General features: G+C 39.4%; 1 protein-coding gene across 5 annotated transcripts in view; it reads left to right on the plus strand.

Moving 5' to 3' along the window:
* Positions 1–13596, plus strand: part of radil (Ras association and DIL domains) — a 43049-nt gene that overhangs the window by 13801 nt on the left and 15652 nt on the right. For 3 of the 5 annotated variants that reach the window (XM_036129712.1, XM_021308556.2, XM_021308558.2), the window contains exons 5-14: positions 571–678; positions 1160–1275; positions 1408–1590; positions 3061–3745; positions 5225–5355; positions 7690–7727; positions 7864–8015; positions 8181–8293; positions 8426–8542; positions 11847–11970. In XM_036129712.1, the coding sequence (XP_035985605.1) occupies positions 571–678; positions 1160–1275; positions 1408–1590; positions 3061–3745; positions 5225–5355; positions 7690–7727; positions 7864–8015; positions 8181–8293; positions 8426–8542; positions 11847–11970 (1767 nt within the window). The remainder of the gene's footprint in view (positions 1–570; positions 679–1159; positions 1276–1407; positions 1591–3060; positions 3746–5224; positions 5356–7689; positions 7728–7863; positions 8016–8180; positions 8294–8425; positions 8543–11846; positions 11971–13596) is intronic. The other 2 variants (XM_021308557.2, XM_021308559.2) reach the window with 2 other exon arrangements.

Below are 13596 nucleotides of genomic sequence, written 5' to 3' on the forward strand. Positions count from 1 at the left end.
AAATGTTGTAGGCTTTCATATAACCTGTAAGCCGTCCATTTTTAGGCTTTTCTAACACTAGACAGAAATTGCAAACCCTAAATAAGGCTGTAAAAGGTTAGGATCAGCCCAAAGACCGCTCTTAAAAAGACAAGTACCAAAATCCTGTGCCTGATTTACAGGCACAGGATATTTTGGCAGTGTATATGGACAAGTTAAAAATATCTGATGAGAGCTTCAATTATGTGGACTGCAATTTTGACACAAGGATCCAGGTCGTTGGACCCTGCAGCTTTTAAATAAACACAGTTTACAAACAATTGGCACAAATTGACTTTAGTATTACTATATTTTTTTGGCCTCTAAGTTGCTGTTGCCACGTTAAAGAGGAGAATCCTGTTACGCCTTAAACTGTGCATCTCTCTGTACTAATTGCTTATATGTCTAACTTCACAGTGCATGTACGTCTCGTGGCGTGTGCTGCGTGAAAGGTCCGTGTGTTTGTGGGTACCGTCTGTTCTTAGTGTTTGGGTGTCGGGTTGTCTTCTCAGCCCCCCCACCTCCCTCCTAACCCCTCCCACCCTGCTGTAGGGCCCAGAACCCATCAATTCTTGGCGGCTCTAATGGGTCGGTCTGGGCTGGGCAAACACAGGAGCTCCCCTCTGCGGTCTGGTCGGGTGGTACAGTCCGGCTCTAAAGGTGGGGACTGGCCTCAGGTAGGGTGGCTGTCAGTCATTTCCATGAAGACCACCTCTACCTGCGTTGTCACCCCCCATAACTCAGTGATGTAATGTGTGTGAGGACGTGTGTGTGTGTGTGTCTGGGACATTGCATGGCTTCAGATCTGCTATCTTTGATTCACTGGGAGCCTTTTATGCTATTTCATCTTTTACCATTTTTATTCACCCAATCCTGGACTTGTTTATTTTATACTCGGCTCACACATAAATGTTTTGTTACACCTGCCATCAGTCCCAGAGAAATTATTTAAAATCTGCTTAGTTCCCTCATATGTCCAGCATACATGTTAACAGACACTGATTAGCAGTAAGCTTCTTCTTTGCCCTTTTCATCCTTTTGTCTCCCTTTCACTCTTTGTTATTCTCTACCTGTTCCCTTTCTTGTCCTCCCCTCTCCCTCTTTGTTCTCATGCTTGTTATTCCTCTCTGCCTCCTCATAGATATTAATGCCCAGGCCCGTAAGCTCCAGAGGAACAGGGCAAAGGGGACGCTGACCCTACCCCGCTCCAGCAATTCATCCTTCTGCCGCAGCCTCAGCGAAACCAGCCTTAATCAGGTGGGGCCCCGTGCTCACGCTCAGTTTGAATGATGGATTGTTTTTTTATTTGGCCAAACTTGTTTTCTTTAGGCTGCTGTATTTGTTAAAAACAAGCATTATTTCTGTGGGAATGTTCCTCTGCATGTGCAGCTTGGAGTGGGAGAGGAGCCCAAGCGATATTACTCCACCTTGCCGGGACCGCTGAGGGGCCGAGAACGTGACGGGCCCTCCAGCAACCGGAGGAAAGAAGAGGGGAGTCAGGGTGGAGGAGGGGTGAGACACTCTCTGTACCAGTCCCCCCATCTTCTGCTGCTGCAGGGATTCAATCGACAGGTGAAGACACTGAAAATGTCTTTTAGAAACCTTGAATTTCTTCTCCACTTTGTCTCTTTAACCACAAACGTCAGTATATTTTTGTGCTATAGACTAACACAAAGTAGCCCATGATTGTGAGGTGGAAGGAAAATTAAACATGCTTTTTTTCATTTCTTTTACAAATAATAAACAGAAAAGTGTGATTAGCATTTGTATTAAGCCGTCTTCCGCTAACATTTTGCTGCTATTTCAGCTTTCCGTGTTGTGGAGTATCCATCTACCAACTTTGCACATCTAGTGACTGAAATGTTTGTTAATTTTTCTTTTTAAACTTGGCCAAGCTCAGTCAGATTGGATGGAGAACATCTGTGAACATCAGTTTTCAATTCTTTGCATAGTTTGATTGGACCATTCTAATGCATTAATATCATTTGATCTAAACTATTCCGTTGCAGCTATATGGTTATGGTCATTGTCCTGATGGAAAATAAACATCCGCCCCAGTCTCAAGTCTTTAGCAGCCTCTAACAGGTTTTCTTTTAGGATTGTCCTGCATTTAGCTTCATCCATCTTATCATAAATGCTGATCAGCTTCCTTGTCTCTGCTGAAGAAAGGCATCCTTCAAGCATGATGCTGCCATCTTCATCAATGCTCTAATTAATGCTCTGGTTTGAAGTTATGTCAGACTCTTAACACTTTTTGTTGAAGATTCAACAATGCTCTGTAAGTGATATGTGTAAATTTGAGATATGGCTTTATAACCTAACCCAGCTATAACATTATTCCTGATTTACACATTCTATCAGATCTTATTTCTGTAGGCAACAAAGGTGAAGATGGCCAAATGTTTCTTATGTGGAAGGGTAAATGGTGCTACTTATAAGAGCGTGCTCTCTTCTCACAGGACAGTTTCGTTAATTTCCATGAGGTGGGCTGTGCTTATACGTCATGTCACGCAAAGGGTTGTGGGATTTCTTATAGCTCCTTAGAGCCAGCAAGGGACATTGTGAGGTTCCTATGCTAAAGCAACTATGATAGGAAGCATACAGTCTCCTTTTCCTACCTCCTTCCTTACTCACTGCATTATTTGGACTGAACTTATCATGGCGCTGACGCTCTTCTGTTCTGGCTGAAGAAGCCTTACCAATTAGATCTTTTCGGATGCAGCGTTAGTCCTTCTCAAAACCACTGGATTTATACAAAAATTAAATTCCTCACAGGTGGACTCTGTTTACAATTGTAGGGAATTGGTTGCACTGGATTGTATTCAGGGTTAACAAAGTAAAGAGACTGAATAGAACTGAAAGCCACACTTTTCAGATCTTTGTTCGTGTACCATTTTATCATTTTCCTTCCACTGCATATTTATGTGCTACCTTGTGTTGGTCTGTCACATATGCAAATTCAAAAGGATTACATTGAGGTTGTAAGGTTCCAAAAAGCTAAATGTACACATCAACGATTTTTTTTTTGTGTGTGTTTTGCAGGATTGCCTGGTTTATCTTCTGAACAGGGAGCAGCACACAGTTGGTCAGGAGACTCCATCAGCTCGCCCGAATATCTGCCTCTTCTCTCCTGACATTCTTCCCCTCCACTGCCGCTTGCGGCGAGTCCCCGCGCCCCGTCGTCATACCAACAACAACATCAAGGGAGACGATTTGGCAGAGAGTCAGCGTTTCTGCGTTGCTGTTGAGCCTGTGCTCAACGCCACTGTTCTGGTTAACTTTTCCCGCTGCGAGCGCACAACAACGCTGCGACACGGCGACCTTCTCTCCTTTGGAGCGCATTACATCTTCTTGTACAAGGACCCCACAGGCGCCAAGCCCCTGCCTGCTCAAACCTTGGCACGGCTACGTACGTTGGGTCAGCTCTACGACTCGGGGGTGGAGGAGGGGGAGGATGGGACTCAGACTTGTAAAATGTGCGGCTCTGTGCTGAAGGACAAAGCTGCACAGGTGCTAAGTGTCCCCGCAGTTAGGCGGAGCTTCAAACCACACCTGGTGAAACCTCGCGGTGTGGGAATGGCATCAGGGGGCCCACTGCCTCTGTCAGGAGGTGAAACAGCAGGACGAGGAGGAGGCGGAGGTCAAAAACGAAAGCTACAGCTGGAGTTTGACCCAACGCATGAGGACCAGCTGTTGAACAGGATTGTCTCTTTAATTGAACCTGGAGGTCAGTGCCTTTTAAATAATAGTTATTGTAATTATATTGATAACAGTAATAATTAATTGATCCTACAATATCTAATTATTATATTTAATATTTAGCAACATGTTGCTTTAAACAATGTAGAAATATTGGCTGTATACTGTAACGACTCCTCGTTACAGAGGAGTGGACCAGTTTCGGTCCAATCTGCTGGCTAATGGCTTTAACGACCGCCCATTACTAAGGGGTGGACCTGTTTCGATTGAATTTGCATGTTATCTAAGCCATTACAAGGCTTTTGTTTGGCAATGGTATAAAGCTTGTTACTCTACATTACTCCAGACTTTTTGAATTGAGAAAGCTTTCTGGAGAGGAAGCGAAACGTCTTCAACTACGGAAAACAAGTCCAGTTGCTTTGGTTTTTACTTTTTTTGGAATAGAAATATTGGCTTAAAAATATCATTGTGCATGTGTGTTATTTATTTATTTTTATATATACCTACTAAACTGAAGACATTTTCAACAATAGTTTTCAACAATAATTCAACAATGCACAATAGCTTTGCATTGTTGTATTTGGATAAACCATTGTCATAGTTTTATCCTGTTAACCATTTGAACTTGTTTATTGCAAACATAATTTATGATTTTGCCAGATAAACAATTTTTTATGTAAGGGTTGAGGAATTTTAGGTGTAACAATATTAATTTGTAACGGCTTCTTCTAACCTATTTTATTTATTGATAACATTTCTTTACTAATAGTTTTTTAATGTATAACAAAAATAGACAAATGTTTCCCTCCCTTGAGGTGTTCTGCAGTCTACCCAATAATGGTAATGATGATGATTATGGCAGCAATTATTTGGTAAAAACATAAAAATGTATATTTTTTCTCTACAATGTGATTCCTAAAAAGATGTTAAATTTATTGTAAGATTTTACATCTCTACTGTTTCTACCACAGTGCCTTTTTATTTATTTTTTTACTTATTTTATACCAGCGTCTAATTATGCTCAGAAGTTGATGTTTAAGGTTTCCTGCCCTGAACCTCCGATTTTTCAACATAATCATGTTTTAAGCTAAAACGGGTTCCAGCAAAAAAATTTACAGAAAGTCAAATATACAAATTTGACTTTACACTTAAAAGGACAGAAGTCATGGGATATTTGTTTTCATCCACGTCAGCTAATTGCACACAGTCCCATTTTACACACTTTATCCTCCTATCCTCGGTTATGAACCTGTCTCTAAACATTGTGATGTTTAAAAATGGAATTTTAACATTTCTTTCCAGAGTCAGCTTTATTGACATGGACAGCAATATTCTGTTTATCTGCTGACGATTACATAAGCTCGTGTCTATCATGTTAAACCTGACTGCTTTGACACTGCTCACGTTCAAACACTGTGAGGTGTTGGATTGTGTTCCAACACGAACATGAAAAGTAGTCGACTTTTTTAAACTGATCTTTTAAAATATTTGTCTTCTTTTTCTCCAGGAGACGACCATAAGCTGACGCCCGCCTACCTGCTGTGTCTGTGTATACAACACTCTGCCTCAACCTTCCCTCCTGGGAGTTTTGGCAAACTGCTGCTCAAGATTGTCCGTCGGATCCAAACCATTGCATGGGTCGGTGTCGGTGCATTTAGCTGTTCTCTTTGAAATTGTGCGATATTATCTGTTTAACCAAGAACTTAGAGCTGAGGAATACTAGGAATAGGTTGGCTTGGCATCCTACATGTTTTATATTGATTTGCACTCCAGCTACACGAGGTTAAACTGTTTTACTTTTCTCTGTGTTAACAGCATCATGTTTTTAAAAAAATTATATAATAAGTCTATGAAACTATTTCTCATATTTGCAGCGCACTCATTTCAGTAAATGTATTAGTTGCTAAAGATTCAGCGTCTCTGGTTTAGGGCATGCCTGCACTCAGAAGCAGCAGCAGTGATGAGATGGGCAAGTGGCCAATGTTATGTCAGATCTAGATTAAGGGAGTATGCATGTATATTGGCATACAAAAATGATTAGAGGAGTCTTTCAAATCTTCGTGAGGATGTACATGAGGTTACTAAGCAATTATAAAAACCATTTAACCGCTGTAATGGCAAATAAGGATTTAGCTATTGATTACAAAGCGAATGTTTCGGTTTGTAGAATAATAATTCAGCTGGTAAATTTAAAGCTACAGAGCTTGTATTCAGAGTACAAGGTCAATGTTTTTTCATATGCTTTTACAGCAACAACTAAACTGAAGAAGTTCAGCTGCACCAAAATAGCCTTGTAGATTAAATATGCCAGCTCCTCAGTCTAAGAGTGAAGGAATTAGACCATCTAACATTGAAAGTTTAATGATACAGCTGATGTTTCACACTTAAAACTATATTTAGTGTCAAAGATTTAATAGGACAATGTTTAGAGCAAACTGCAGCTGAGTGAGAGCCAGTTTGGATGTGGATAACTGCAACATCGGCACAGAGCTGGCAGAAGGTTTTATGAGGTCCTAAACTGATTTTTGTTAGGAAGCCCACTTCCTCATAAACTCATTCAAAAACATTGCAACATCTTTTACCTATTGATGAACTTATAAACACTTACCTTTAGCATAAAATGTTACCAGCAATAACCTTCAATTTAGTGTTTTCAATAGTATATGTACAACTAAAGCATTTTTAGAACTGTCACGTGTTAATGTAGGTGCTCATGGAAGTTTGCTTATGCCTCAGGTCAACTTTGCATTAGAATAACAATAAATAATTGCAGAGGTGACAACATTGTCAAGATTAATGATATATACAATATAACAACCCAAACCCTTCACTACAGTGAGTGAAGTGCAGATAAAACCCTCTGTTTAAATTACACAGACACATTCTGGTCCAAAGTTGAGTTTTTGGAGTCCTTCAGGTCCTTGTAAATTCAGCATTTTGACCAATTCTAATTTTTCTAATTCTGGGGACTATACCACATAAAACAGGAAACATGTGCTCCAAGTTCCTAGGATAGAGTAGTTATTTTGAGTCTTACAAGAAATAAAGGAATTATAACAATATGCTTGTTTAGGCATCATAGCATAAGTCCCTAACAGGGCTCCAGGGTATTAGAAAATCATGTGATGGCAATATTTACATATAATTTTGCCATGATGGTATCAGTTAAATCCACGACTTTCTCATACCCCTTTCTCACCTGTGTTACTATCACCTTTTGTGACATTTAGCATCCTAAACACTGTTACAAGGTGTAAGCATTTACTCCAGTGATACGCAATCCAGCAAGCTGAATATTATGTTGATATATAATGAATATAGTACATATTTTAGGCCATTACACATGGAATACACTAGCCAAGAGTTATTGATGATGATTAACTTGGGATATAATGTGCAGATCTAGTCCCCAACTTTAATTTTAACTGAAAAAGTTCATCAATGTGAGCTGTGAGTGTATTTGTTTATAGACACATTATTTCCTAAGTGTTTTGACAAGCGTCTCCACATAGGTTTTAATAATTATCTGCAATGACTTCTCAGCTAACTCGATTCACACTAAGCTCGATTCAATGCAAAATACACTTTTAACGATGACTTGAGTATCGTGTCCTGTAGGGTGCTGCGCCTTTCGAAGTTTGATGGTCAGAGATAAGCGTTACTTCATATATGAAGTTGGTTAAATGTTGCAAAATTGTCATACTAGCTAGCAGTGGCGTGTACCTGCACAACTGTCGTTTATTTACTTTCAAAACTAATACTATCATTTGACCCAAAAGGTTTAGAAAACAGCAAATTCTGTAAACCCAGGAAACCGTTTTATTCTGAGTGTACCAGGCTTTTATAAATGTCAGTGCCGTTTCTTTATAAAGGTAGCTAAGACACCAAAGGAAATGTAGTTCACCTACGCAGATACTGAAAGTGTAATGGGAACTTAATTGGTCTCTCTGTGTGTGTGTGTGTGGCTTGCAGGAGAAGACAAAGGAGCTGGCTCAGAAGCAAGCTCAGCAGTGAGTATCGCTTTCCAACTAGTGCTGCATGGAAAGAAATGCTGTGTACCTATGTGTTCCTATTTGCATGCTATTGTGTTCATTGTGTTGCTGTGTTCTCCATAACTATGTAACGTGTCGCCTTGCTTGTGTGTAGTCAGGACCCAGCCTCCTTGTCTTTACTCAGCATCTCAGACCTGATCCCAGACTTGCAGACCATCTTCTTCTGGATGTCAAACTCTATTGAGATCCTGTATTTCATCCAGCAAAGAGCGCCGGCCTACACACACAGCATAGAGACGCTGCAAGGTAACGCACACATACACTTAGGCTCTGAATGGTGTGTGGAAACGGCCTGGCTGAGGAGCCATTACTCACCCAGACATGAGGCAGATATGACACAGCTGTAGGCTTCACTTTCCTTTTTCACTGCAATCCTCTTAAGGGTCCCTGTGTCTCTTGTCATCTCTCTAGGATCAAAGGAGTCGTTGTTATCGGCGACCATAACAGCCAATGAGGAGGCCATGACTATCTTGGAGGAAGTGATCATGTACACTTTCCAGCAGTGTGTCTACTATATCACTAAGGTACTGTTGTTATTATAGCGTTGTGGTGCTAGAGAATATGAAACAGAAACAGAAACAAAACAGGTCCAGTTATTTTGTAGATGCAGATCGCCTTGATCATAAAACGTCGTCTGTGTCTGTGTCTGTGTCCAGGCTCTGTATGTGGTGTTGCCAGGTTTATTAGACTGTAATCCATTCCCGGTCGACAGCTCTGAGCCTTGCTGGAAAGGAGGTGTCGGGTTTCCTGAACCCGTGCGCAGAGTTCTGCAGGTAAGCATTTTGGGTTTTATAGCTCGGTGCAGGTATTGGTCAAAGCTAAAGTGCAGAGTATTGTGAGATGTACCTTTTTGAAAAATAGCTTTTTTACTTAGATTTTGCCAACAAATATTAAATGTTTTGTAAGATTTTTTTTTAAATATATGGCTCCTCTTTACACTTTATCATACATTTAGAATTGTTTAGTTAAACTAAAATATCAGAATATTATCAGGTCGTTTTCAGCTCTGTACCCTGGATTTGATAAAGAGGATAAATAGCAGCGGTACTAAGACAAATCCCTGAGGGACACCATTAGCTACAGTGATTGAGATGGATGTAAAACTGTCTGTTTAAATTACACAAGCACACTCGGGCCCAGACACCTAAACTTGAGCCTTCGCAGTTTAATTGTGTGGCAATACAGGCATTCTGCCATGCATGTCATGTTCTGGTTGTGCATTGAGAATCCTGGAGGTAAACATACAATGCTGAGTAGGTATTGTCAAAGATAAAGTGGCAATAATTGTGATGTGTACCTTGAATATATAGATTTTCTTTCTTTTAGAAGATGTTCCAGGAAATGAATTTTCAAAAAAATCTATTTATAACACTTCTTAAAGTATAATCATACATGTTTTAATATATTGTTGTATTTGAATAAGTGGTTTGACTATATGCTACGCTGAAGTTTTATCCCACAGAATTGATATAGAGGATAAATAAAAGTGGTCCTAAGACTAGTCCTGGCGGTACACTATTGGATCCAGTGAGTAAATTACAGCTAAAACTAATTAGAATAGGGAAATTCATTCTGGCCTAGAGACTCTGTGTGCATAGTCCTGCAGGTAAGCATGAAAATCATATAGTTCCAATTAGTGCCATCCATAAAGTGCCAGATATTGTTTCACTACAATGTATTTTTTTCTAATTTCTATTTTTTTTTTTTTTACCTTTAAGGTTCCCTAGAGCTATATAATGGGGTGTTGTTTATTTAAATTAACTCAGCTATGCTGCACAATCTTCTTCCCCTTGATAATACCTGTAGGAATGTTGCTGATTCAGATAGATAAGTTATAAAAATAGTAGATCCACTATAGTCCTCTAACCTTTTAATCGAATATTTTCAAGCTGTAAAACCGGAATACTTACTTGGAAATGCATTTAAACTTCCTCATTAACCCAAAGTTCCTTCACCTCAGGAGAAGTCATTGCTTCCTTTGAGGACAGGTTCAGAATGGGATAAAATACAGCAAAAGTACACTGTGATCGCACACTGTCTATTTCCCCTGCATTGTTTACATTGTTTACATTCCAGTTGTTTACTATAAATCACTGCTGCACCGTAGCCTGTAATTTACTGCAATTTACTGTAATTTTTCAAGCTGTATGCAAATTAAATTTCGTTCTGTACGCACTCTGTGCATACAAAATGACAAATAAAGTTGTCTAAGTCTAAAATCAGATTGCTTCATAGCAGTTAGTCTGACACATTTTCTCAGGTTCACCTGCCTGTGGAATAAGATGAATAAAAGCACAAACGCCTTGATAAGATCAGGGGCGGTGCTAGCCATTTGAGGGCCCTGATCACAAAAGCTGTTTGGTGCCCCCCATGTAGAAATTAACAATATTACAAGATTTGTTAGCGTGTTTCTCTTTATTTCCAAAATACCTTCTTAATAATGAAGTTTTGAAAACTGTTGCAATAAGAGGAGAAATTAAAATCATGAAAAAACAAACTAATTTTGTATCAAGAATGGTGCAAATACTTCCACATAAGATACCTCTGATCAAGGTTTTACTGATCAAGGAGGAAAAATATCAAAGATAATAGATTTTAGGTGGTATTAAAATGAGAGCACAATAAAATACAATAGATAAAATGCAACAATGGGGAGAGTAATCAAAACTAGGACTCCTCCTATAAAGTGCTCTTAGAATAATACTTATTTTTTGTTTTCACATTTTGTATTTGTTTGATGAAAACCTCTAAAAACATCATAAATGTTAGACTTTCCAGAGGAAACTGCACAATGTGATCATGACAAGTTTTGTTTTCCCGAGGAAGATTCATTTGGAGGAGCTCATTAAAACCAAAGATCCTCAAAGTCTGCAAAAGCGCTGCTAAATATTTTAGAAGAACAGATGTTAACGCTGCTGTTCAGAGTAAGTCGCTGGATTAGTACAGAAGTAACAGACTGAATGTGGGATCAATTCTCATGTCCTTGTTACTTTTGCATTTATCATCATTTCATTTGTTCAAAGAAGTTTACTGTTGCTTTATTGAAAACCTGCATGTGAAATTATGCTTTGCTACTTTTTTGTCTACATCCATTAAAAAAATAATTTTTGCAACCTTTTTTTTCATTCAACTCATGACTTTGTTAAAGTATCACCTGTCGCTTAGGTACCTTTTTTCACTACTCAATTACATATTGGACTCATGGAGGGTAAAGACTGAAGATATGTCCACCTTTTTCTTGAGCAAATATTTTTGTATTGCTTATATATATTAACATACTTTAAACATTTTTATTTTAAATATATAGATTTTATGAGTACTATAACTATGATACCCCCATCCCTAGAAAAAAAAGGCGAGTACCAGCACTTTTTTTTTCCACTTAAATCAGTCTGACGAACAAGATGTTGATCTAAACTCAGAGCAAAGGTATGACTCTCAATTCAAACAAGAGCTGGAGCTCACTGATAATTTGCCAGCTTTTCTTGAGCAAACACTGAGGCAGACTCGTGTTTTGACACCCACTGTGTCTTCATCAGTATTTGCACAATAAAGACTGACAAGTGATCCATGAGCTCCAGTCCTCTTTATATTCAAGTTTGAGTCTCATGGCTTAGCCGCTGTTAACTTGAAGAATCCAAGAAAACCCTTATTTCAAACATGTAAGCGTCTTTAATACATGGAAACTTGATGATTCACTCAAAATTGTTGGAGCATAACAGTACTATCTGGTGATAGTTTTTATCCTTTGATAGCGGTTAACCTATGAAGCTGAATTAAAATCTAATTACGTCTAAGAAAAAATAAAACAGTCAAAAACAATAAAGCCAGGCATATCCTGAAAGAGTAATGCATGCAGACATGTAGCGGGAGAACCATGCCTATTTTTCTATATAACTGAAAATCCTTTAATGATCCACAATCCTTGGTGGCTTTACTCGTTGAACTCAAGTAAAACTGCTGCAAGTGTCTTCAGACCAGGGACCGTAGAAGAGAAAGAAAAACATATTTTAGAATATGTCACAAAGCATTGATATTTCTGTTAAAAAAAAAAGTTTTATTTCTTTGTGTCTGCAGGTGTTTCAGAGTGCACAGGAGCTTCTGCATGGCTACTTGGTTCACCCTGAGATCCAGGCTCAGATGTTTGCTTACCTCTTCTTCTTCTCCAACGTGTCGCTGTTTAACCAGTTAATGGACAAAGGTAAGACAAAAACGCTTCCGCTCTTGTCCCACCCTCCATTAGACATCCCCGCTGGTGTGCAGATTTGTTCAGTGTATCTGAGTGAGTGTGCCCTTTAGTCCTTGTCAGCATTTTGACGGGGACTAACGCAGATTTGTCCTCTGTGCCCTTCTCCGATCTGCATTCTGTTTCCCCCTCCTCCTCCTCCTTCCTCCTTCTTTCCATCTGGCCATCAGGGAGTTTGACAAAGAAGAGCAGAGGTGGGGTTGGATAGAAGCAAGTGAAAAAAAGGGGCAGGGTGCAGGGCAAAGGGTTGGAAGATAGCTGAGGCTTTGTTATGACCTTGCTAATTGTGTATCACCGGGTCTAAATACAGAAAACAGTAATTTACCTGCAGCGATTTCCAACGTTTCCAGCCAATTCACCTTACGTGTTTTTTCTCGCACACACACACACACACACATGAACGCACTGAATTATGCCATACATCTTCATTAACTGGTGGAGACAAGAAAGATCACGTGCCTGGCAAAGGGAGAATGAGAAATACCTCTACATATTGAGCCACATGCTCCTCCATCTCCTCTCTCCCCCTCCGTCTGGCTGCCTTTCTCCCTACCTCCCTGCTCCTTCACACCCCCCCCCCCCCCTTTTCGTCACTCATTGATATTTCGCTGCTGACGGTGTCCATGGAAACAAGAGAGTGAGTTTGTGGCAGGTATCGCTGACGTTTGCACCAGGCGATACGCAAGGCTCACACTCGCGCAGTAACTCCCTCGCATATTGAGAGGCGCCTTAGACACATCGCATTACATTACAGGTCAGGACAGAGAGTTGCGCGTTCAGAGTTTGACTTGTTTGATTGTACGTTCATTTGAATCTGCACACGTGTGTTTGTGTGTAAACAGCTGTTATAAAGCATTATCACACCTTGACGAGAGCTTGTGTGATGTCTCTCCTGTTTGCGATTCTTCATCCCAACATAGATTACTGTATGCCCAGACATAAGCCTATTACTTAGGCGAGGGTGTCTCTGTGTGTGTGCATCCAGAACATATGGTAGAATATTGTAAGGGTAATGTGTCTGCAGTCAGCAGATAATGCTCCCAGTTCATTGTCTGCCTGGAGCTTCCCATCATATGCAACTTCTGCAGACATGTTATAAGGTTTTAAGTTTAGCTGTTTTAATATTACTGATTTTCTTTCCATAATACAATTTAGGTTTAGGTTATTTAAATAGCGTCAATTCATAGTAAATATTGCCTTGAGGAACTTTGTGGAGAACAAAAGTCTATTCAATCCAACCATTGAGACATTGATCCTAGTTAACAAACAATGTAGTCAAGTTCAGTTATTTATTCAGATTGGTTATAAAAAATCTGAGGAAACAGCAGATTACATTGAGTCACAGGCTTGCAGCAATCATTCACAAATAATAGTTGGCATAAATATTCTTTATATTGAAATATAATTTTTATGGCTGGGACCTAAATTTGTTCATTTTGATCAATGTGTTCAGAAAGTGAGAAACTTTAGTGCCTTTTGGCTTTAATTAGGGGTGGATGGGGGGTGGAAAGAAAAATACACTGCATGTATTTATCATTTAGTTCTGAATATAGATCTAAATTATAGGAAACCACGTTCTGT

This window comes from Fundulus heteroclitus, unplaced genomic scaffold, assembly GCF_011125445.2.
Source record: "Fundulus heteroclitus isolate FHET01 unplaced genomic scaffold, MU-UCD_Fhet_4.1 scaffold_205, whole genome shotgun sequence".
Classification (NCBI taxonomy): Eukaryota; Metazoa; Chordata; class Actinopteri; order Cyprinodontiformes; family Fundulidae; genus Fundulus; species Fundulus heteroclitus.